Source organism: Myotis nattereri (genome assembly GCF_964212035.1).
Source record: "Myotis nattereri genome assembly, chromosome: 2".
Classification (NCBI taxonomy): domain Eukaryota; kingdom Metazoa; phylum Chordata; class Mammalia; order Chiroptera; family Vespertilionidae; genus Myotis; species Myotis nattereri.
In genome coordinates, this window is record NC_138076.1 from 73724876 (window position 1) to 73750736 (window position 25861).

At 37.9% G+C, this 25861-nt stretch overlaps 1 protein-coding gene across 1 annotated transcript in view; it reads right to left on the reverse strand.

Moving 5' to 3' along the window:
- Positions 1-25861, reverse strand: part of TDRD3 (tudor domain containing 3) — a 203973-nt gene that overhangs the window by 9265 nt on the left and 168847 nt on the right. The window contains exon 13 of the mRNA XM_081083774.1: positions 21049-21134. Coding sequence (XP_080939900.1) covers positions 21049-21134 — 86 coding nt within the window. The remainder of the gene's footprint in view (positions 1-21048; positions 21135-25861) is intronic.

Sequence of the window (25861 nt, forward strand, 5' to 3'; positions counted from 1 at the left end):
TAACATTTGAAGCTTTGCATATTAACTGAGAACAAAAATATATTTGCTAATGTAAGAGATGAAGTAATTATTTCAGGAATCAGAATGGAATGTTTCTCTGCACCCAGCTGCAGAATTGGCCAAAGAACATACAAATCTACATTTTATCAATAAAATACACTGTTAAAGGCAGGACTCTACATTTGCTGAGCTAGATTATATAAGAAAGATGACACTGCTCTTTCAAAAGCTGTCTCTACTGTGTTTAAAAGATTCACAGATTAAACTAGCCAGAGTCAATTAAATGATTTTATAGAGATGACGGACCATAAGATTTCCTTCACACTATTTGATGTTTTCACTATCTTTCTATACAAAATGGAAGCAAAAATGATACTGACAGCTTGGTTTTCAGTTATTGTCAAAGGCACAATCTTGCTTTTTAAACTTTCAAATATTCCTCTAGCAGAGTAGTTGATAGCAAGCCTGGTTACCCACAAAAACCACCTCCTGTAGTCTCGAGCTAGTAAGTTTTAGTATTGAATGAGTACCTCTTTCCATTTATATGACACAGCTCAATTTAATACATCAGTTTATCTGGAGTCGTCTTTGAATGAAATTTAAACCTTGTTCTAGTTTTTCTTCTTCCTTTAGGTTTCACTACTCTGTAACAGATTTAAAACTCAAAGGAATTTAAATTTCCTAGTTCATGAACATATTGTAAATTTTAACACTATGTTTGAATTGAAACAGACCTGGGATGCCATCCAGTCAGTCTGGCCCCTAGATTTGAGAGATGAGGAATCTCTAAACCCAGAGAGGTGAGTGATTTCCCCAAGTCACAGAGCTCATTAGAGGAAAAGTCCAGACTGCAGCCACTTTGTTACTGACTCTCAGGCAGGGTTCTTTAAAAACTTGTGATAAATTTCATAAAATGGAAGTGACTAATGTCATCTTCACCCTAAGCTTTTGAGATTTAGAACCATTTTATTGAACTCAAAGTTTTGCTCTCCTGAGCCACACTATCAGGTAAAAACTGGTTTTAAAATACTAAATAACTGAGGTTCAAGATGTGCCCTCTCTTTGTGCCAGTATTTACTAGTTTATTGTTCTTTTTAGTGAAAAGATACAGAATGCAATAATCATACAAAATGCAAGCATGAATGAAGTGCTATTTAAAAAAAAAATCACCAATGCAAATGGAAACGTACAACTTTATGTATAAAACATGTTTGGCGGGACACAACCACATCTTTCCTGCTTATCATCTTCGGTCTTTCATTAGTGCACTGTCTCTGGAGTAAGAACACAGGCAGATACACATTCCTCATTAATAAATGAGCTGTGTTAGAAAAGCTTGCTGTAAGTCAGTCAGTTGGCCCCTGGAACATACTTCAGGGGGAGGTGCAAAACACTTTTAGAGGTCAAGTTCTCTATTCTACAAGAAAGGTCAAGTGTAGGTGTGTGTACAAACCAGTACCCTAAGGAGGGTGTTAGATCAGTGGTTCTTAATTGGGAGTGACTTTGTACTCCAAGGGGCACTAGGAAATGCTGAAGCGTTTGGGGTGGTGACATCTGTGGGGTCCTATTGGCAACTACTAGTGGGACTGGAGACGTTTTTGGTTTTTACAAACTGAAGGGGTAGGGTTGGGGAAGTTGTTACTACATCCAGTGGTTAGAGGCCAAGGATGCTGCTGCTAAACATCCTGCAGTGCACAGGAAAGCCTCACAACAAGGAACTATCCAGTCCTGATGCCAATAGTGCCAGGCTGAGAAACCCTGGGACAGGCTAATGAAGGACGGGAAGACTTCCTACTCCTAAGTCCCAGGGCAGCCTGGAAAAGAATTCTGAAACTCAGTAAGTTTGGGCTGGCCACCCTTTCCCTTTCTCCCCTTGGACATATCTTTTTTTGCTTCTGCCACTAAGGCCTAAATGCTGACCCCTCTATGGAACTTTTGTGCGGGGCTCTCTTTGCTGATAATACGGCTCTCCTCTGCCCCATTTGCATGTTCATAGTTACTTAACTTACTGAATAGCCTCATCTTCAATTACCATTTCTTCAGCATTTTCCCACAGCCATCACCTCATGGGGAGACAAGGAAAGATTATTTGGTTGGTGGAAGTGGACAGTGGAGATAGAAATTCTCTTCATAAAAAAAAAAACACACAAAAAAAACAAAAAAAAAACTGTAGAAAAACTGCTTTATGCTGTCACCTGTCCTTGAATAGCTATTTTGTGTGTAATTTAATCAAGTTTCTCTGAGTCAGCTCCTTCTCACATATTTTATATAGTAGTCACAAAAACAAGCCAGCATATAGAATGTGTACCAGATACCCTCCACAAGAGTCCTTGAACTTTAGGATATTTAGAACAAGGAAAAACTAATGAGTACATATCTCTTTTAGTGTTTCATATATAAACCACCTGCTCTATGAATTTCCAGGCCACCCTTTGCTTGCCTGGTTACCTTGTGTAGTCAATTTATAGAAAATACGAACTAATTTTAATATAAAACCTAAGCGAACGATCATTTGAAAGACAAACCTGCTTTTCCAAAATGTCAAGCAATAAAGGCACAACTATGGGGACAGTAAAAAGATCAGTGGTTGCCAAGGGTTAGGGAGGAACAAAGGGATGAAAGGCAGAGCACCAAGGATTCTTACGGCAGTGAAACTATTTTGTAGGATACCATTATGTCATTATACTTTTTCCAAACCCATAGAATGTACAGCACCAAGAATGAACCCTAAAGTAATGTGTGGACTCTGGGCAATCACTATTGTGTCAATGTACGTTCATCAATGGTAACAAATGTACCACTTTAGTGAGGGATGTTGATAATGAGGAAGGCCATGCATGTGTAAGGGCAGGGGGTATACTGAAGATCTCTGTACCTTCCTCTCAGTTTTGCTGTGAACCTAAGTGTTTTAAAAAATAAAGTCTTGTCTGGGCGAGCGTGGCTCAATGGTTGAGTGTCGACCTATGAACTACGAAGTCACTGTTCGATTCCCGATTGCTCAGGGCACATGCCTGGGTTGCAGGCTCGGTCCCCAGCTGGGGGTGTGTAGCAGGCAGCTGATCAATGATTGTCTCTCATTATTGATAGAAATGTCTCACAGTTTCTATCTCTCTCTCCCTTCCTCTCTGAAATCATAAAAAAATAAATAAATAAAGTGGGATACTTTGTGCCTTTATAGTGCTGATGATATGGTAGATCCTTAATATGAGATGATATATTTGTTGACCTGCCCCTTATTAAAATGACACATCTTAATCCATTCAGATTCTTCCTGTAGTTATCAGTAATATCATAATCAGAGTATGAGAATTACATTTCTTTCATCCTTGGAATGTCATTAATTAATGTGTGAAAACAGCTTTGAAGATTACTGAACTTTCTGAACTGGCTCTAGGTTGTGTTTAATTTTGATCATACCTTGGATACTAGTAACATTTCCTCTTGGTCCCCACTGAAAAACTTGAACCTTTGATTTTATTTGTCAGTCCAAATAATGAAATAAAGTATCTCTGTCCCATTAAAAAACAACCACCACAACAAAATGTAATGGACTCTAAAAATGGAACTTAAAATATTTTTAAATGATCTATTTTAATTCAATTATATTAATGTTCTATTTAAGTAGCTGAAAATTGAAAGCAAGGATGAATCTGTCTTTATTTTCTGTGAAGATAATGGATAACAATTGTGTCCATAGGAATCATGCATCAACACTGAACCTTAACTTACCAATTATCCTTGTTTAAGCAATATCTTCTAATTCAATATTTATAACTCTATCACAAAATAATTTGGGCTGTGGATGCCTGGAACCACAGAGTATAAAAGAGGAAGTTTCTGTAAATCACAGTTAGTCCAAATAACTAAGATGCGATTATTTGCTCAAATAATTAGCACCATCACCTGAGCTAGAACAAAGGTCTTCTGATTCACAGTCCTGTCTGCCCTTCACTATGCTTCAAGTAATAAGGGTGAGAAACCATGAATTTCTGAATTGGAAGGGGAATTGGAGAGAACCTAATTGAGCAAATGTAAACTTAAAAAGGTATTATCCATTTTGGGGGTTAAATGTGGTAGGTACTCTTCTTTAAAATGAAATTTTGTATACAGAATTCTAATATAAAATAGATGGGCTCAGCCCTAACCGGTTTGGCTCAGTTGATAGAGCGTCGGCCTGCGGACTCAAAGGTCCCAGGTTCGATTCCGGTCAAGGGCATGTACCTTGGTTGCAGGCACATCCCCAGTAGGGGGTGTGCAGAGGCAGCTGATCGATGGTTCTCTTTCATCAATGTTTCTAACTCTCTAACCCTCTCTCTTCCTCTCTAAAAAAATCAATAAAATATATTTAAAAAAATAAAAATAATAAAAAATAAATAAAATAGATGGGCTCAGGTTAAAATGTTTTTACATATGTGTTTTTACATATAAATGTGAGCAATATCACTGCCTGTTTTAGTTAAAGGTTAAAAGTCTGAGTAAAATACCATTTTAGAATAAAATATAATGAAGAATTATAGCCTCCCTTTCCCTCAAAGCAGCTCTAAGAATAGCTCCATAATATGTATCATGCCCAGTAATATTTTATTTAAATGAAATATTTATGGCAGAAAAGAAATAAAAAACAAAACCAATTCAAGAAAAAAAATCTGATTCAAAATCTAATTACTAAACAATTGCTCCAAAATGCCTGGCTGAGATAACAATGTTTGCATTCCCATATCATGCAAAATTCCAAGAGAACTATGGGAAATTTCACTGTGGTTCTGATCATCTCTTTTTAGAAAAGAATAGATTTTCTAAAATTATATAAGAATGGAAACTGTTGATGATTCTATAAGATATTAGAAGATCATCTGAATCCCTAGCTCAAGGGTTTTATTCTATGATCTGCCAACTAAAGCACAACCTGAATAAGACAGCTAAACTTCAACATGAAAGAAAACTGGATGTTTAAATGACAGTAAAAGCAAATACAGAATTATTAACCAGTGTCCTTCCTCTAACATCATTGAGGTCTACCCTTTAATACAGACAAACCAGCTATTTTTGGCAGCTTAGGTGCTCAAGAAAATTCTACTAAATATCAAAAGGCTGCATCCATATTTTAACTAAGAGAATATAGTATAAAAAAAGAGACTAGTAAACATGTCACCCTCATCAAATTACAAACAATAAAAATATACTCATCCATTCAAAAACACATCCAAGTTTATTTACAACTTGGAACAGAAAAAAAGGAAATGATTATTTTATTGTGTCCCTGATATTTTGCATTTTATCTCATTTAATCCTTGCAACAAAACTGATTTACTTAATCTCACCATTCTATAGATGAAGCAACTAAGGCTCACAGTAACACTCCCAAAGTTCTGTGAGTGGCCAAGCCCCAGTGACACCCCTGGGCTGTCTGCTCTGAAGTTCTTTCCATTTCATTGTGCGTAGTGTATTAACACTTCTTGCTTCAGACAGTTTTAATTTTTTCTAATAGCTAGCTTAAGATCAATTTTAAATAAATGGATGGTTCCTGCCCTGAGGCTAGTATAAACTTCATTTAATGGTCATCCTCTTTGTTGAAATACCACAGTGAAGTCCAAAGGATGAATATATGACTTGTAAAATGTGTAACTCTCAATGCCAATTTTAACTAAAGGTTAAATAGATTTCAAAAGCTTGTTTAGAAGTCAGATTAGGGAGAATATTCCTGTTTGTAAAGATCCCACTCTACTCAAAGATTTCCTTGAGAGATACTTGATCATGGCATTGGCATTTAATTCCTCAACCATGTCCTAACTGATTTGGTTCAGTGGATAGAGCGTTGGCCTGTGGCCTGTAGTGTTCTGGGTTCGATTCTGTTCAAGAGAACATGCCTGGGTTGTGGGCTCTATCCCCAGTAGGGGGCATGCAGGAGGCAGCCAATCAATGATTCTCTCTTATCACTGATGTTTCTCTTTCCCTCTCCGTTTCCCTCTTAAATCAATAAAAACATATTTAAAAAAAATAAATAAATCCTCAGTCTCTAAGTCAGATCTTAGATCCACCACTTCTTCCATGTTACTCAACTTCTCTCTGTCTGCTTTTTCATAGGTTTACAAGGAAAATTATATGAAACTAGAGGCCCGGTGCATGGGTTCGTGCACCAGTGGGGTCCCTTGGTCTGGTCTGCGGGGATCAGGCTGAAACTGGCTCTCCAACAGCCCCCGAGGGGTCCTGGATTGCGAGGGTGGTACTCAGGTGACGCACCCAGGAAACAGGCTCCTTCCTCTCTGGTTCTGGGTGTGTTACCCGAGAACTGCAGTTGCCAAGTCACCTCAGCTCGACAGCTCCTGTGTTGAGCATCTGCCCCCTGGTGGTCAGTGTGCGTCATAGCTACTGGTCGGACGGTCAGATGGTTGTTTAGGCATATATATATATATATATATATATATATATATATATATATATAAAGAGTTTAGCAAATAAGTCATCTATGTTGCCCATTATTCTGAATTAAGTAACTCTTTAAAAATAAAACATACATGCCCACTTCAATTAAACTATCTAGACTCACAGATTTTGCTAAAATTCAAGAAGTGTGTTATGAGAATATCCCTCAAACCACTTTGGGCAGATAAGGAAAGTGGAAAGGCCATTGAAGAAATTGAAAGAGCCAATGCAAGAAGAAAGATTCTTGCTACCTGTTTTCTTTTTCTTTTTTCAGAAATTAAAAAAAACTCTCTCTACACAAACACTACTCATTTCATATTATAAATAATTCTATTGTTACCATTGATTTTGTTTCTTTTGGGAGGTAATCTTCTTCTTTTTTATTAAAAAGGAAAAGGGCAAACAGAACAGAAAATGGGAGGAAATTAGCAAAGAAGTATCACTGAAAACAATCAATCAAAAAGTATAGATCCTATTTGCATAAAATCTGAGTATTTTAAGAGAAAGGTAAAAATATATTAACATGATTAACCTGTTTGAAAAATCCTGTCTTTAGGCCACCCTTAAAATTTTAGTAAATGCAGTGAAGAGAAACCAGTTAGAAACACTGTATGAAAAGTGAAGGTGTAGCAATGATGATCAATAATGAAAAATGCCTATCTATACCTGTTGATGTTTTCAGACATAGGCATTTTTCATTGTCTACACCTTATCTTTGCAAAAGAAACTGCTTTCTCCACTATGCTAATTGAAAAAATATGTTTTAGAATATTTTATGGTTAAGACATATAAGCAGTAATCACAAGTGGTTGATCATTTTACTTTCATAAGTTATAACATTTTTACATCTTAAATTGGTAGGTTAATATAAGATGGTTTAACTAATTCTTTCTCTGAAAGTAATAATTACTATATCATAATGCCAGTAATGATATAGCAATCTTTATTCTAAAGCAGTCAGCCCAATGTATTTTATATAACTGACCACCTGTTAAATACTTATGGTATGCTATAGTGAACTGAAATACAGATGTAAGAAAAAAATTAGAACAAATCTCCATGTCAAACTGATAAAACACAGGACAGATCTTTGCCAATAAAAAGTACTGAGGGTTGGAGTGGGGAGGGGAGACATGACATGCTTTATATAATTACTAGTGGCCCGGTACACAAAATTCGTGCACTTGGGATAGGGGGAGGGTTCCCCATCCTGGCCTGTGCCTATGAGGTAGCCCCACAATCCATCGCCCTAAAGAGGTAGGCCCCGCCCACCCATCCGCGGCTCCTTGATGGATTGCCCCAAAGAGGTAGGCCAGGCCGTGGCAGAAGCCTGCAGACTCCCATTGCAGGTGCACAGAGGCCCCTGCCGCGGCCCCACTCCTGTCCCCAACACAGCAAGTCCCCACCCACCTGCTGCACGTGCAGCCTGCTGATTGGTCGTTACTGTGATGGCGTCCTGACCAATTTGCATATTACTCTATTTTTAGTATAGACTAGAGGCCTGGTGCACGAAAATTAATGCACTGGGGGGGGGGAGGATGAGTGGGGGGGTGTCCACAGCCCAGCCTGCACCCTCTCACAATCTGGGACCCCTTGGGTAGGGTCCCTAGATCTGGCCTGAGATCAGGGCCTATCGGGGCTTTCCTTCCCCCAGCAATCAGGTAGGCTGATGGCCCCTCACAGGGCTGGTCCCACCCCCCAGCAAGCAGTTAGGGGTGATTGGGTAGGCAGGCAAGTGATTAGGGGTGATCAGGTAGGCAGGCCAGCGGTTAGGGGCGGGCAATCAGGTAGGCAGCTGGCCCCACCCCCGCTGCTGCCATTGCTTGCCATCTGTGCAGCGCTGCCCCCCCCCACCCCCCCAGACCCCTGCCACCGGGGGCCTCACTCTGCAGGCAACAGACGTAGGGTGCAATGGCTTGGCTGGCCTGGGCCTCCCTCTGCGGGGCGATCGCTGGCCAGCGGCACACCTGTAACAAAGTTGCTGCTGGTGGCCTGGGCATCCCTCTTTCTTTGCTGGGGGGGAGGGGCCGTCTGCCTACCTGATTGCCTGCCCCTAACCGCTGGTGTGCCTACCTGATCACCCCTAACTGCTTGCTGGGGGGTGGGACCAGCCCTGTGAGGGGCCGTCAGCCTACCTGATCGCTCCTAACCACTCTGGCTGCCTGCCTGATTGCTGCTAACCACTTGCTTTGGGGTGGGGCCAGCCCGGTGAGTGGCCATGGTGGCTTTGGTCTCTGGTTGTTCTGGTCGTTATGCTTATGGTGGTTGGCCTTTTAATATATAGGACAAGAAAAAAATCTCAATACCTAATAATCCTATCTAATAAAGAGGTAATATGCAAATTGACCATCACTCCAACATACAAGATGGCCGCCCCCATGTGGTCAAAGATGGCCACCACAAGATGGCTGGCAGGGGAGGGCAGTTGTGGGCGACCAGGACTGCAGGGGAGGGCAGTTTGGGGGCAACCAGGCCAGCAGGAGAAGGCAGTTAGGAAAGACCAGGCCTTCAGGGGTGGGCAGCTGGGGGCAAGCAGGCCTGTAGGGGAGGACTGTTAGGGGCGACCAGGCCGGCAGGGGAGGGCAGTTAGGGGTGACTAGGCCAGCAGGGGAGGGCAGTTAGGGGCAATCAGGCCGGCAGGGGAGCAGTTATGCATCGATCAGGCTGGCAGGCGAGTGGTTAGGGGGTGATCAGGCAGGCAGGCAGCGAGCAGTTGGGTGTCAGCAGTCCTGGATTGTGAGAGGGATGTCCCAGATTGGAGAAGGTGCAGGCAGGGCTGAGGGACACACCTCCCCCCACCACCCGCACACAAATTTTGTGCACTGGGCCTCTAGTACAGTAATAAAATCATTTGCTGATGTTTTTACCCCCTTAGTGAAATTTAAGAAACATAGGACTGACAGGAATAAAAAATTTAGACAATAAAAAAGCAGATAGTGGCCCAAAGTAACTAATATTTTCACATTTAAATCCCATTCATACCCAACAACCCATACTGACAATGTCTGCATAATGAACTAAAATTATTTCTCTGTAGTTAAACATAAAGGTAACAGATGTTTAAGAACCCTTTTCAATTATCAGGCTAGTTAATACAGCCATACTTTTAGAAATGTGAGGTACTCCAGTAGTCAATGATCTGATCTTCTCTGTGGTGCGAAATTCATCCACCACATTGCACACAGCTGGTGGATGGTTCTGGCTCCTTGCCTTCAACTAACTGACAAAGGGAGCACAGGCTTCCTCAAGTGGCCAACTCCACTGCTCTGTAATCTTAACTACAAAGTGCAAATCTGCATTCTGGAACTTCTACCCACATCTCCTAGTTGAGCCTGTCTCCTTTGCCATATAAAATATTTTAAATTATTTTAAAACAAGTATTATACACTTTTTTTTTAGTCTTCCATTCTTTAGACTTAGATTCATTTCCTGGAATAATTTGTGAAACACCATTATTTCCAGAATCCCTCATCTTGATCATCTTTTCCTTTATATATTTTAACGTTCACTATTCTATATAACCTAGTATTCAGAATATTTCAAGTATAGTCTGCTTAGAACATAGTACTATTATTTCCCATTAGAAACAAAGTCTGCATCTATCTGCCAGTGCAATCTCGCCTTGCTTTAATGTTTCTAGTTGCTGCTTAGTCACTGCATGCTCATATTGTGCTTGTCATTAAGCAAAACCCCTACATCCTACTCCCAGGTCTAGTATTTCATCCTATTCCCAGGTCTAGTATACTTTTATTGATTTCAGAGAGGAAGGGAGAGGGAGAAAGAGATAAAAAATATCAATGATGAGAGAGAATCATTGATCTGCTGCCTCCTGCACACCCCCTATTGGGGATTGAGCTTGCAACTCAGGCATGTGCCTTGACAGGAAATCTAACCATGACCTATTCATTCATAGGTTGATGCTCAACCACTGAGCCACACTGGCTGGGCTTTCATCCTTTATTTAAAGAGAATTATTTTCCCAATATAAAGTTTTAAATATAACCACAATTAAAGCCCATACATTATTAAAATTTATCATTTTGGCACTGTATAATCATTAGCGTATTCTGAATAACTATCTGACATGAAGTCAGTTTCTGACAAGTTATTTTGATGATCTGTTAGCATTTATTTAGTTATTTACCAGAGGCGTGGTGCAAGAAATCATGCATTGGTGGGGTCCCTTGACATGGCCTGCGGGGCCAAAACTGACAGTCCAACATCCCCCAAGGTATGTAGTAGTGCATGAAGCAGCAGGCGGCTGGGGAGGAGCCCAACCCTGGGCGGGGCACCTCACCACTCCTGCTCATCCCAGCCCCCACTGCGCCTGCCGCCACCAATGCTAGGTAGGCTTGCTGCTACTCCGCTGCAGTCTTCACGCACATGTCCTAGGGTGACAGCAGCATGCTCATGATTGAGAAGCAGCCATGGGCTCATGCCCAGTCAGTCATGATCTGGGTCCAGATTGGGGAGGGGCAAGCAAGGGAAGTGTCCACAGGAGAGACTTTTGCCGTCGCTTGTATTCAAGCGTGAGCCCGGCGTCTGCTGTATTTCAGCTAAATACAAGCTGAAAATTTTTATATACGTTCTTTTATTAACCCCCCACAAAATCCTCAGGTAGGTTGGTATCATGTATCTCCATTTACAGGTAAAGTGTCAGATGATAAACTATGGTATTAGCTGCTCTGACACCTGCCTATCAATTCTGCAGCCCATAGGCTTGATGATTTTAGGCAAGTTATTTAATGGCTCTGAATCTGTATTTGTAGTTTTCCTTGTGTGTAAAATGGGAATACTAAAAATTATTTCAGTTAATGCAGGTCAAGGGTTATACTAGTACATGGTGCCTGGTACTATATGTGTTCCAATTATATCCAGTTTTGAAAAGAAGAAACTCCAATCTTCATATTCTTAACCATTTATTCCACTTTAACTTAATAAGTCAATACAGCCCTGGCTGCTGTTGCTCAGCGGTTAGAGTATCAGCCCATGGACCAAAGGGTTGCACTTTGTTCCTGGTCAAGGGCACGTACCCGGGTTGCAGGTTTGATCGCTGGCCCTGGTCAGCCACGTCCAGGAGGCAACCAATCGATGTGTTTCTCTCACATTGATGTTTCTCTCTCTCTCTCCCTCCCTTCCAGTCTCTCTAAAAATCAATGGAAAAATATCCTCAAGTGAGGATTAACAAAACAACAACGAAAAAATAAGTCAGTCAGTACACATGTAATTTGTAATCTTGTTGTAACCTAAATATAAATTACTGTTAGTATGCTTAGTAATTTTTCCCTCATGTTGAAATTTCAAAATGTCCAAGATATAAGGAGTTAGCTCTTCAAAAAAAAAATCATTCTCTTTCCAAGGTTAGGAGACCTTCTTAATAATTTTTGATGGTTAGATGGTTGAAGAAAGAAAAAGTATCACAAAGATTTTCTTGAAGCTTAATAAGGGAGACAAACTTATTTCCATCAACTTAGGTAAAGGAAAAGTAGACAATAAATACCACTTGATTTAATTAAGACTATTAAACATAGTGTACTTTGCTGTAATAATGCTATTTCTAGGTTTACTGAAATTCAGGAACTATGTTTAAGTCACCTGTAATTCTACACCTGAAATATTGGAGATATCAATAGAGGCCGGGGGGGACTGATAATACAGTCTTTGGAGAGTAATCTGCTCATCATTTTAGACAAAGGAAGACTATGATAAATGTTTGTTCCTATTAAACATGTATTATGTTCTTCTTATGGTTCAAGAATGAAGCTATTTCGCCTCCATTCATCCATTGTGCAAACAATAATAGCAAGAACAAATTAGGAAGGTTTGAAGTTTCTGTACTACATAGCCAAAAGATTTCCTCCAGTTTTTCAAATACTTAATATGTACCTTTCTAAAAAGTATTAAGGTAAAACGATCAATTTAACAAATTTTTAAATTTATCCATGAGATTATTTAAAGTGTATTCCTATATGCAATTTAAAACTTTTCTTCCTCCAACCTCCTTCTCCCCAAAATGTAAGTTGATTATTAAAATAAAAAAAGTATGACAAATAGATACTTGGGCTAGAGGGAAGGGATGTAAACAGTGATAATGTGTATATTGTACAGGAATCTGTAAAATTGATCATTACTAATTAAGGCTTAATGAGTAACGAATAAGACCAGAAAAGTTTATGGTACTCTCAACAGTTTATAAATTCCTCCAGAGTATAAATGTATGACACACACCAAATTCCAATTTCGTCATCTATGAATAAGAGCATGACAGTCTTTTAAAAGCTGAGCTGCAATGAGGAGGCAAAGCCTGCCCAGGGTTAAACACTGATTTATGCGTGGCCGGGTTTGGACAAGACTCCTGTCAGTGTCAGGTAGCAAGTACACAGACAGCAGGATGGCTGAAAAGCTTTGTGTCAGAGCTGGAACGGAAGTCGCCGATTTATGAAAGCTGTCAAGCCACAGGAATTCAAAGTGTAAAGAAAATTGATTTTTCATAAAGAAAATGATGGAAATTTTTATAACTTTGCAGGCAATACTATTAGCTTAAACTCAGGCAGTGGTTCTCAACCTTCCTAATGCCGCGACCCTTTAATATAGTTCCTCATGTTGTGGTGAACCCCAACCATAAAATTATTTTCGTTGCTACTTCATAACTGTAATGTTGCTACTGTTATGGATCGTAATATAAATATCTGATATGCAGGATATATTTTAAGGGGTCGCAACCCACAGGTTGAGAACCGCTGAAAAGGAACATGGTTCTTTCATTTTGTGAGAAAAACTTGTTTACTTATAAAAAGATTTGTGGATTTTTACATTTTAAGAATCCTGATAAAGAAGCTCATTATACTAGTAACATTCAAATAGAAAATTTTAATGGGAAATGTAGAGGGAAAAGGAATTAAAATAAAGACAAAGACAGTACAAAGAAGCAGTTTGGGTTTCCTTCCATGAGGGATAATTTGGCATAGACACCCAAACCTCCTGATTAGGAAGTTTCAACTAGTAGTGACTGCTGTAAGCCAGCGTCAACAAGCATGACTTTGAGAAGGTGAACACAGGGAGGATGCTACTTCCAAAGTCTTAAAGGAAAACTAAAGAAATGGAATTAAGAACCTGCATGCCAGGCATTTCAATCATTTAATGACTGAACAAAGTGTTTATTGAGTAGCTACTATGTTCCTTACAATAACCCTATGAGATTGTATATTTTTATTGGTGTTTTTTAAAGAAAACAAAACTGAGGTTAAAAAATATTATATATCTTGCCCAGTTTATACTGGACTCTAAAGCCCATGCTCTTCCCACACATCCCAATAAATGCAAAGGCTAAAGGAGTGAGTCAGACTGAGAATGTTAAACTCTTAAAAGGATTATATAAACATAAAAATCAAGTGCTTTCCATCTCATTTACATATTAAATGGATCATAAAATTAATAACACAAAGTGGATATATCATTTAGATGCTATAGTTCTTACTGTAAAACACAAATTACCCACAATGCTATCCACCCTGAAATGGCTACACTATCAATAAGCAGCTATAAACTTTAAATGAATTAATGTTTAGAACATACAATAATGTTGGGTACAAAGTTAAGTAATAAAATGAGGTATTATTACTACTTCACAAATGTAAAGTTCTAAGTATGGAGTTTCCTCAAAAAACTAAAAATGGAACTCCCATTTGACCCAGTGATCCCACTTCTAGGAATATATCCCAAAAACTAGAAACACCAACTAGAAAGGATATATACACCCCTATGTTCACAGCAGCACAATTCACCATAGCTAAAATTTGGAAACAGCCTAAGTGCCCATCAGCAGATGAGTGGATTAAAAAACAGTGGTACATCTACACAATGGAATACTACGCTGTGGTAAAAAAGAAGGAGTTCTTACCATTTGCAACAGCATGGATGGAACTGGAGAGCATTATGCTAAGTGAAATAAGCCAGTCAGAGAAAGATAAATATCACATGATCTCACTCATTTGTGGAATATAATGAACAACATAAACTGATGAACAAAAACAGATCCAGAGACAAAAAAACATAAATCAGACCGACAAACCTCAGAGGGAAGGTAGGGGAGGGTGGGGGTAAGGGGGAGATGCCTTAGACCAATTCCAGCATGTCATAATTTCAAGAGTTTCATCAAAAGGTTGATGAGACTTGGGGACTCAACAGGGTTGAGTCACATAAGTAGTCACCTGTTGGGAATGGCTAAAGGCATTTCCCCAAACCTGAATAGGAAACTGATTGTGGCTGCCAGACAGTTAAAGGGCATCTTAATCTACATGTTATTGCCCCCTACTGACCAAACACCTGTACAGCCTAGGCTATTCCTCAAACTGACAATGCTACTGTACCCTTTGAAACCTTACCCTTTGAGGTGTATTATCTCCACCTGGCCTTAGGACAAATTGTGTTAATAAAAGCAAGGGTCCTAGACAAGGAGGCAGTCTTCAGTTCCTTTAGCTGAAGGTCCTCTGACCCCCCAGTGCCTTTCAAAATTATAACTCGTCTCCGGACTCTTTATTAGTCTCTGGAATCCTATGTCATCTACGCGCAACCCTTTTCCAGATTCCTGAACCCTTCTTGATGCTGGGACATGAACCCCGGCATAAATGGACGCCCGAAGTGGGACTTTCTGAACCCTGAAAGCACCAGCAGGGAGAGATCAACCAAAGGACTGATATGCATGCATATAGGCCTAACCAATGGACACAGACAACAGGGGAGTGAGGGCATGAGTGGGGGTGGGGGTGGGGGGGGCACTGTGGGGATAAGGACACATATGTAATAACTTAATCAATAAAAAAATTAAAAAAACACACCAATGTAAAGTTCTATTTTGTAATGCCAAATTACAACATATACCAGTTTTTCTTTTATTAGTTTGAGTCTAGCAATTTGACTAGTGTATCATCCCAGTGAGTTATAGGGGTTGAGAACCTAGCACACAATGCTAAACAAGCTTTTATGTGGTACTTTGCGAAGTGATTTTACAATGATTACTGTTAATAACCAATGTAATACAAAAGCGAAGCTGAGAATCTGGTCAATTAGCAACATGTTCATTTTTCTTCCATTGAAGAAAGGAACCCACAGGCAATCTTCTTTACTGAGACAAATCCTGCCAGCTTACCAAATGCAGTAATCTTCTTCACAAAACTCATCTGAGTTAAAGCCCCTCCCCTTGGTATCTATGACAGGGGGAGTTAATTCCTCTGAGAACACAATTACTGAGAAGTATAATAAAGTGGTAAAATTCACCAGTACATGTATTTTCCTACCAGATTTTTCACATTAACTATTACATGTTCCCAGACTTAAATACAAATAATTCCATTTTGTATAGTTATTTGGCAAGGTCCTACATTTACCTAAGAACGTATAGTACACTTTAAATAAGGGACGTTTATTCATAATTTGATAAACCTCATAGTGTTTGGTTCTCTGTTTAATGAATGTTATCACATTCAGTGGCATAAATTTTGAGAGAGACTTTTCTTCTAAGCTGTCTTAATGAGAGTGTAAGTTGTTTAGGCTCCTTTTAGGACCTTTATCACTATTTTGGCTTGGTAGCAATTAGAAAGGGATCACATGCTTGTGATGGGCCATCCTTTTCAATGATAGAACAAGAATATTCCATGGTCGCTGATAAATTAACTCTATGAATGTAAAAGAGTATATGTTCTTAACAGGATTACTTGGTTTCTCATTTAGATTTTGTTTTTTAATTCCATTGCTAGTGAGTGGTGGACAACTTTCTATAATTGTCATTCAACAATTATGATGAGCATTCAAAATCGTCTCTTCACTTAAAGCTGTGTCCATGTTACAAAAACATCTTTCTCTGAATAGGTTAGTTAATAAATGGACAAGTAAATAGATGGGTTAAGTTTTATGAGACCAAAGAGCAGTTTAACATATTCATTCATTTATTATATCACTACCAGGCATGAAGATGAGCTCAAGAAGGCCTGAAACTTTGTTAATGTAACATTCCTAGGATTATATTAATGTTACTAGCAAAAGCCTCAAGCAGGACCCTTTCCAAATACTGAATTTGTGAGGTGTCAGAGCAATAATATAGTCGTTGTGACTATGTGGACTTTCAAGCATCAGGTCCCTTATGAGAAACTCCACTTAAAACTGGCTGAGTGGTTAACTGCTAGCTTCTGAATAAAAGCAATGTTCTTTTCACCTGTACATTCACTTCAACTTTTCTTGCAGCTACTAAAAGACTAGAAACTGAGAATGAACTGTCACAGAATGCTTTGTGCATGATTTTTCTAAGGGCTGAAAACTTTGCTGTGAAAATAAATACATTCTTGGTGAGCTTCTTCTACCACTCTCCTGTGCAGTTTCTAAATCTTTACATATCTCTTGAAAATTCCTCTCCTATTCTTGACCTTATTACTTTCAACAGATAACCTGCTTTAACTTCACAGAGAAGAGAGTTCATTAGTTCAGAATTATTCAACTTCCTACCCTGAAACCCAACAACTTACCCTCACCCACACCTGCATTTACTTATTTCCTCTCCCCTCTCTAGTGTCCCTCAACACACCCAAAGTCACAGGTGATTATGAATCACTACCTATGGCCTAATTTTTTTTAAAATATATTTTATTGATTTTTTACAGAGAGGAAGGGAGAGAGATAGAGAGTTAGAAACATCGATGAGAGAGAAACATCGATCAGCCGCCTCCTGCACATCTCCCACTGGGGATGTGCCCGCAACCCAGGTACATGCCCCTGACCAGAATCGAACCCAAGACCCTCCAGTCCGCAGGCCGATGCTCTATCCACTGAGCCAAACCGGTTTCGGCTATTGCCTAATTTTTTTAAAAAAATCTTACTCCTATTTTTATACCCTCTCATCTCTTTGCTTCACTGTGCCTTTGATGTAAATATGATTGGATTTGTACCCTGAGCTCCTTTAGCCTTTATTTATATCTTCTATCCTCTTTATCTTTACAACCAAGATCTTAAAAGTAGCCTATATTTCATTTTCTTATTTCCCATTTACTCTCAAGCAACTACAAGCTGTCTCACACACCCACCATTCTACAGTTATCTGCCACCTGCTGATTGTCAAATCCAACAGGCACTGTTCAATCCTTATCTTCTTTAACCTTTCCAACATTTTATTTTACAGATTCAGCACCCCTCTCCGCTGCCCAACCCCTTGTCCTCCTAGGCAACACCACAATGTCCCCTCCCACCCTTCAATCATGAAATTCCCCATTAATGTAATCCCAATCCTTGTCTTATCTCTTTATACACTCTCTAGGCAATGGCGCCCATATGCTTGAGCCTAGCTCTGATGACTCCGAGTCCTCACCTCTGGCTTTAATTATTGCAGTATCTGTCTCCATGCTCTCTGTTTCCACTGAAACCTGCTTTCTCCACTACAGGCAATAATCTCTTAAGATCACATCTTAACACTCCCCTGCCTATAATCCCTCCTTGCCCCTACTCTGAGGGATAAAATTCAAACTATTCACCATAACCTGCCTAACTCTTCCTTCTTCCTTTGACCCCACCTGCCTTTTCATCCTCATCCAATGACATCTGCTACACCTAAATTATTCTGCTGCCCAAATACCTTACCCTATCATGCCCTCCTAGACTTTTCCTGCTTTCTCTGTTCTCTCACTTTCCTCCCTTCCCCCGCCCCCCCCAAGCTACGCCTTAACTGCTCTTCAAGACTTCCAAGACCCACATTAAACCTCATTCGTATTTAACAAATATTTATTGAAAGCACCTTGTTTCAGATACTGATCTGAAGGCTGAAGTATTAGCTGAGACAAAATTCCTGTTCTCATATTGATTTCCCCAGGGGCTGGAGACAGGAACAGGATATGCAGAAAATAAAGCAGGGCAAAGTGGAGAGAGAGTTTGTGCGAGATGGTGCACTGATGTTTGGATAATGGGATAGTCAGGGACACCCCTGCTCCTGCCCTGTCTGCTCCTGACTGATAGGTACCCTCTGTCTGTGCTCTGTTCACAATGAACAGATGCTGGATGACTTGTGGGGCTCCTCTGCTAGTCTGTGACTCCTTGAGGATAGAGACTCTCATCTAGGCATTCCTATCATCTAGAACATAAACATTCTAAGAAAGTGTGTTGTGCCAACATTGCTGGATGGAGAGATAAAGCCACATAATAAGTGCTCAAAATTTTTAGAAATAGATTAATACATATTTAAAATTGTAAGTTAACAGGAAAACTTCAAATATAAAAATTTAACTTTATACTCAGTCTAATACTACATCAAAAACTAAAACAAGGATAAAAAATCTAACAAGATATCATAATTGCATACTAACATTCTTAAATTATGAATGGTAGGTTAAGTACAGATTAAATAAACATTCCATAAGAGAAATGTAATTTGCTTTGCATTTGAAAGCATTTTTGAGAGACTGAATTGTGAAGGTGTGTAAGTGTTTTGGGGACAGTATCAATAAGAATTTTGCAAGGAAACTGGGAGGTAGATAGCATGGATAGAGTGAAAGTACATGGTAAGACTTTGTAGAGGTAGGTCTATTGGTTTAGTTGTAAGGTATTTCATTTACTAATTAAAGACAGAAACAAGTTTAATGATTGTGACATTTTATCATGAAAAACCATAATCATGTTGCTGTTAACTTCACTGAAAGCAAAAAAGGCAAAATTAGAAATTGATAAGTGATGTTTTTGTTTATCTTATTTTCTAAACTCCCATGTTTACAAATTCTTTTCGCAAATTTTAGGGATTTTTAAAAAAACTGAAGTTCCCTACTCATGATCAAATTTCTTCTTGCTAATTTATTTTGCTTGTTTTTTTTTCTTTTTCAAATAAAATATATAATACAATTACAGAAAGGTTATAAAATTGAAAAAACATATGTATATATATACCATACATAGAGATTATACATAACTCTACTATTCTAAGACAACCACTACCCTAAGTATAATTTTGTTCAAACCTATAAACTGCTTTTATTCACTTATAAATATTTCCCATATTACAGCCTTCATAATGCTTTTTATCACAGCTGTATAATATTTCACCCACAGATGGATGATAATTTATTTTACCATTCTCATATTGGTGGGCATTTAGGTAGCTCCTAGTTTATTATTATTATTATAATGCTGCAGTAATCATTTCTCAACAATTCACTTACTTTCTTTGCTCTTTCCTTAGGAGAGATGAACACCTACGGGGTTATTGGTTTAAAGGGTATGAACACTTAGGGCTTGGGAAAAAACTGGAAACATCACACCAATTTACACTGCCATTAGCAATATGTACGAGTACTCATACCACTGCATCTTCGCCAGCATAAGCATTACTATTTAATTTCCCTCCATTAATGCACAAACTTAACATTGCACTTAATTGTTTCAATTTGCATTTGATTACTACCAGAGTTCAATACTTCTAATTTTTAGTTAAGAAAGATGACACTGCTACTTCAGCAAGAAACCATACTGAGCATAAGTCAATGGTTCAAGGCTGTAAAAATAAAATAAAATAAAAAAGAAAAGCTTTAAGAAAGTTAATTCAATCATGACATGAGTAACAGTTATTGTGCTCCATGGTAATTAGGCATTAATGGCAAGCAGTTCATGTAAGTGGCTATTATTACTATTATTTAGACATAGCCAGATGAAGCATTCGTAGATTATGGGGGGCCGAGGGAGCGGGGGGAAGGAGCTGGACCAAGTAAAGCTATAAAGTCTTCTTATGTCCCCATAAAGGTACCTTGATCTGACACCAGATGTGATCCAGAAGGCAAGTGTTCTTTCTTTCTTAGCTCCATGCAGCCTCTATAGACTTAGCACCCAGTAAAGATAATAAGCATTGTAAATTTAGTTTGGCTGAGGGTGGGCTAGAACTTACTTTACTGAGAATCAAAAACGAGGTCAAGTCAGATATTACTCACAGAAATGGCCACCAAATCCTTAGTCTCCTCTCTCCATGACTATTCCTCCAGCTAAGAATCTAGGTTTTCAGTGAGACTGTGGAAGAACTTTTAACTCTGATCTATTGCCATCTCCTTTCTGAGAGAAGAAAGGACTTGAGACACAATCATTTCCCCAGTCAACCTTACTAACTAATGGAGTAGTGATCAGGTAACAGGATTTAAGATACTTCTCTCTGCCCCAAATCCTTCTCCCCAACATTGTCTAAATTTCCATGAGTCAGAGATTCTTTGATATTTCTAGTTACATAATTCTGAGATTAAAGAAAAAAGGTGAGGGTGTAAAGGGGTAACAGTAAAAAAACACACACACACACATACTCTACAGTGATGATTAAATTACCAGCCTGGTTTTATAGTCTTGAAATACTTAACTGTAAAGCATGCAAAGAATAGAAATAAGAATTCCTATATGGAGAGGGCACAGGGGTAAGCAAAATAAGTTAGGTCATTTTGGGTTGCTTTAAATATGCATAGCTAAGGACACTAGACTATTGAAAATAGGGAAGAAAGAGGTCATAAAAATTTGTTTTTATAGACCTTAGGAGTTTCCAAAGCACATTTCTACCAATCATATTCCTTAATCCTCACAACAACCCTGTACTGAAACTGAGACCAGAGATATTAAGTAACTTACCCAAAGTCACACAGGTAGTAAGTGGCAGAGCCAGGACTCGACCCGGTTCTTCTGATTCCTCCTGTGCATGTCCAGCTCCGCTGGAGCTGAAGCAGGGCAAAAAGGAGGGGGAAGTAACTGCCCAAGACCAGCCCTACCCTCTCCCCTTCTTTCAAAGGCCAAGCAGATCCGACATTTAACTCTCTCAGTGACCCCTTTCATCAAATTCTTTCAGGATAAAGCACACAGAATCTGAAAATGTTTCTCAGCCTAGGGCCAAGGAATGGCAGTAAGTAGTAAACAATGCCAGAGTATTCTGGCTGTACTTTGCCATTTATACGAAATTTACTGAAACCTCAAAGCATAATAATTCTCATTTCAGAAAGTTAAACTAGTTTTTATAATTGATATTACTTAAAGCAGTTTGTTTAAAAATATTTTTTTCACAGTTTCAGGCAAAACTTTGAAATTATGCTATTAAAAAAATTATCTTGAAAAATGTCTAAGAACCAAAATACTAAATCTACCTTCAACCTATTCTGTGGCCTTTTTTTCTATCTTAATCATCTTCCCTCAGTGATTATTTTCATTAAAGCTATTATAATCACTAAAATGGACTATAGAAAAATCAGTCTTTTCCTAGCCAATTTTAAGTATTTTCAACAAATTAAAGGAAAATGTGTGCATTTTCTTGATATGTCTTTTCTGAGATGTAAATCTTATATTATTTTTAAATTATATCTAAAGGGCTTTTTTTGTTTTTTGTTAATCCTCACCTGAGGATACTTTTTCCATTGATTTTTCTTAGAAAGAATGGAAGGGAGGAAGAGAGAGGGGAGAGAGAGAGAGAGAGAGAGAGAGAGAGAGAGAGAGAGAGAGAGAGAGAGAGAGAGAGAAACATTGATGTCAGAGAGACACATCGATTGGCTGCCTCCTGCATGCACCCCTACCAAGGCCAGTGATCAGACCTGTAACCTGAGTACATGCCCTTCACTGGGAATCGAATCTGAGACCTTTTGGTGAGAAGCCCAATGCTCTATCCACAGAGTCACGCTAGCCAGGGCTAAAATGCTTTTAATGTAGCCATCTATAATTAATTTTCTTTAACAAAATTTAGAGTTTCCAGTCTCTAGTTTCTTGAACGGTTCCTTAATTTTTCTAAGGGAATTATATATTTTAATTTCTCATCTTAATTAAGTTTAATGAGAAATTTTTTTTCTTGTCTTTGCTTATTTCCTAAGAATAGGTATGAGGATACAATTTAAGTGGACTGAGCATATGACCAGCAATTTTATTTCTAGATCTTTTTGTAATCAGCTCCAATAGTCCTCAGTCTCTAATAGTCTTTCCATTTATGAGAACTACTATCAATAGGGCCAAGTGCTAAGTAAGCATTAACACTAATCAGGGCATATAAAAGATCAAGCAGAATATCAACTTATTTCTACCAAAAGCTTTTAGAGGCTTTTAGAGTTCTGAACTTTAAAAGATGTTCTGTTTAAGCAGACTTCATTTAAGCATTAGTTCTATCTGAGGTGGGACATGTCTAACTGTAGCTAAAAGCCTATTGAAACCTTTACAACGAATAGAAGGTAAACTGACAAAAAAATAAAATAAAATAAAAGAGAAAGGGGAAAAAGAGAAGCAACCTAGATAGTAAAGAAGAAGAAAGGAAGAGAAGGGGGAAAAACAGAAAAAAGAGTTTACCTAGAAAAGATAAAAAATTTTGAATAAAGACTAATACAAACTTTTGATATGGCTCTCCCTTCCCTTTAAGACTTTAATTCTATATTTTAAAAATCTAATTAAGTCTAACATTCTTTGGGTGCTGATGTTCAAATTCAGGAATACCTAATAATAAAATTTGCATTATCTGATCACCTTATGAAGAAACAATATATTAGTGTACTTTCCCCCACATTATTTAAGGCTTATTTACTTAAATCTTTTCAAGATAAAATGTTCTTTATATTCTTGCAAATAACTCATTAAATGGTACAAAAACGGTTACCAACATTTAAAAAATACAAGTCCATAAATGTTAGAATATGAACCATACAGAAAAGGAATTAAACTGACTTCTAATACTGTACTTTGTATAACAAGCTTGTTGTTAAGCGTAACCAAAATGGTTTACCCTAATTTCCTAATCACATGATCTGGGGAAAATGAGCATGTTTTAGGCAAGACAAAAATGCCAATAAAAGGTTGTTAAAGTTGATACTAGTTTCGGAAAAGTCAATGTTAGCCTTTCCCACTTACTTCCCTCACACTATCACATTCACTTAACATGCATAATAATACTGTATCAAGAAGCTCACCAACTATAGTTCCCAGACTGGAACCACCCCAGTCTCATGGAGGCCTTATTGATATGGATTAGGTGGCTTCTAGAAGGAAGAAAATACACTGAGTGGTCAGATTATTATGACCACCCTACATTTGTAGGCAAATTAGCTACAATTTCGCATTGAAGTTGCTAGAGGGCCAGACCATTATAAATAGGGAAGCAGGTTGTTTATCACCACAGTAGAAGTGATTTTTTTCTGAAGATATGAGTAAACAACGTGATTTAACAGCCTTTGAACGTGGGATATATACAGTATATCTTCTATTTCTCTTATATCTTTTTAATTCCTTGGGTATATAGGCCAATCTATTTTCCAAAGTAGCTTTGTTACAAAAAGCTTTAAAAAATATTTGTTGAAAAACCATCATATTAAACTGTCATACTAGAGTTTGTTGTCTGAAGAACTCTTCAGTACTAAAGGTGACCACCAGGGATTACACCTATCATTCATTAATTACGAACCTTCTTCCACTGTTTCTGCTACCAAATCAGTTCATGTGCTCACTTAAAATTCTGATTCTCTCAAGCACTAAAAGAGATGGTACTTGTAGTATTTATCCACTGCTCTTTAGAGAGCTTCTTTGTACTTTCACTGGCTATTATCCAGCCATAAATTCTGCCCTTGTTTATAATTATGTGTTTGGAGAGGACATGCTTCTTAAAATAAGAATGTTTTCCCCCTCCAGAATTCTCAAGTAAACTCCAGAATTGGATCCAAGATTATCAATTCATTTGACTTAACAACTGTTAAGTCACATAACAACTGTTATTTTGCCAGGAAAACAAGAATAGGAGATCAAGAGAAGTATAGGAGTTTGTTTTCTAGGAGATCTTTAACAAATTAAAATAAGGCTCAGAATACACTAGTCTATTAATAAAAGAGCTAATGATGAAATAAAATAGTACTTTTGGTCTTATTTGAGTTTTATCCCTCATTTAAGAATGCCCACATACCCCGAAGAATTAACTTGCTTTGATACTTTCTTTTGATTTAGTAGTCAATGCCAACTTAACAGAAAGGAATTTCAGATTTTGCCTTAGACTAGATTATTGGAGAATATCAACTACAAAACCACAAATGATGAAAATGTCTTATTGCTGGACCATATAAATACCCTGTGGGTTATGAGGTGAGAATTTCAGAAGAGGGCAGCAATATTATAAAAGCTATAATGGGAATCTTCATAAGGGCTTATTTCTAAAAGTTAATACATACAAAGTTTCCAGAATTAGAGTTAAGTTAAAATGAAAAGACTAGTGAGTTGTACATAATGACATGTAAAATAAAATCTTAATTTATTAAAATGTAATGAAACACTAATAGCAAAAGTTCTCAGAAGGGACATAAAATTTCAGGAGTATATTTTGTCCTCTATTCACAGAAAGGTAAAGACTCTTGGGACATGTTTGATGAGAAATTAACTTTATATATTTAGTCTCTATTTATAACATAAAAGACATTATTATGTTATTAATAAGAAGTTTGGAACATCTAAAACTATATATTTTACAGATAAATCTTCACCCTATTTTAAAGATGGGAGATTTGAAAACTAGAAAGAAGATAGCTAAGACTTTTTCTGAAGTACCTCTTGTAGACTTTCTATAACAGGTTCTATACAGAAAAAAAAGAGTTCCATGAACAAATAAGTCTGTGAAACAATGTACATTATATATATCTCTCAAAGATTTAGAATCCATATTAATCTATTTCTGGAATCAAAAAGCATACTTAACTTTTTTAACCAAGCATTTTTCAAAATGTTCTCATAAGACTTTAGAAAGCCCTGAGCTAGATAGACAAGGCATGGAAAAATATGTTCAAAAAAGTAATGATTTTTGTATTCTTATGATTGTCAAAGCTGCTTAATTGGAACCTCTTTGTTAACTCTTGATAAACTATATGTGTGTTGTTGCTTTTTAAGGCAAATAAAATGTACTCACTGTTGCAGCACTTCCTTCCCTTCTGAATGGAGCTCTCAGCCAATGACAGGCCACTAAGGGAGGTTTTCAAGCCAAGGTGTAAAACTCTTTCCAGTAATTTCCAAGTTTAATGAAACTGTAAGTTCTGTAACATCAGAGTGTTTCTCACAAGGAGACAGGCCAACTCCACTCTTTTCCTAGAGGTGTGATAGTGAAGCCTACTGCACATTATTCTAGAATAAATAGCATAGGTCCAATAAAGTTCAGGAAATTAGGATCAGTAGGAAGGGTAGTCCATATACATCAAGAGATGCCACCCACTAGAGGTAAAAAAAAAATGAAGCAAAAAAAAAAAAAAACCCACAAAAAAAAACAAAAAACAAATGATGTTCAGGAAATAGAATAAAAACAGAGAGAGATAACTAATAAATAAGATGACGGAAAGTACGAATACAGAAAAGTAGTACTAAGTACAGACACACAGTTGACTATGTAAGATTAAAAAGGAGAATGGACAACTGACAACTCACTATGGTATGCAATCAAATTTTAGTCCTTCAC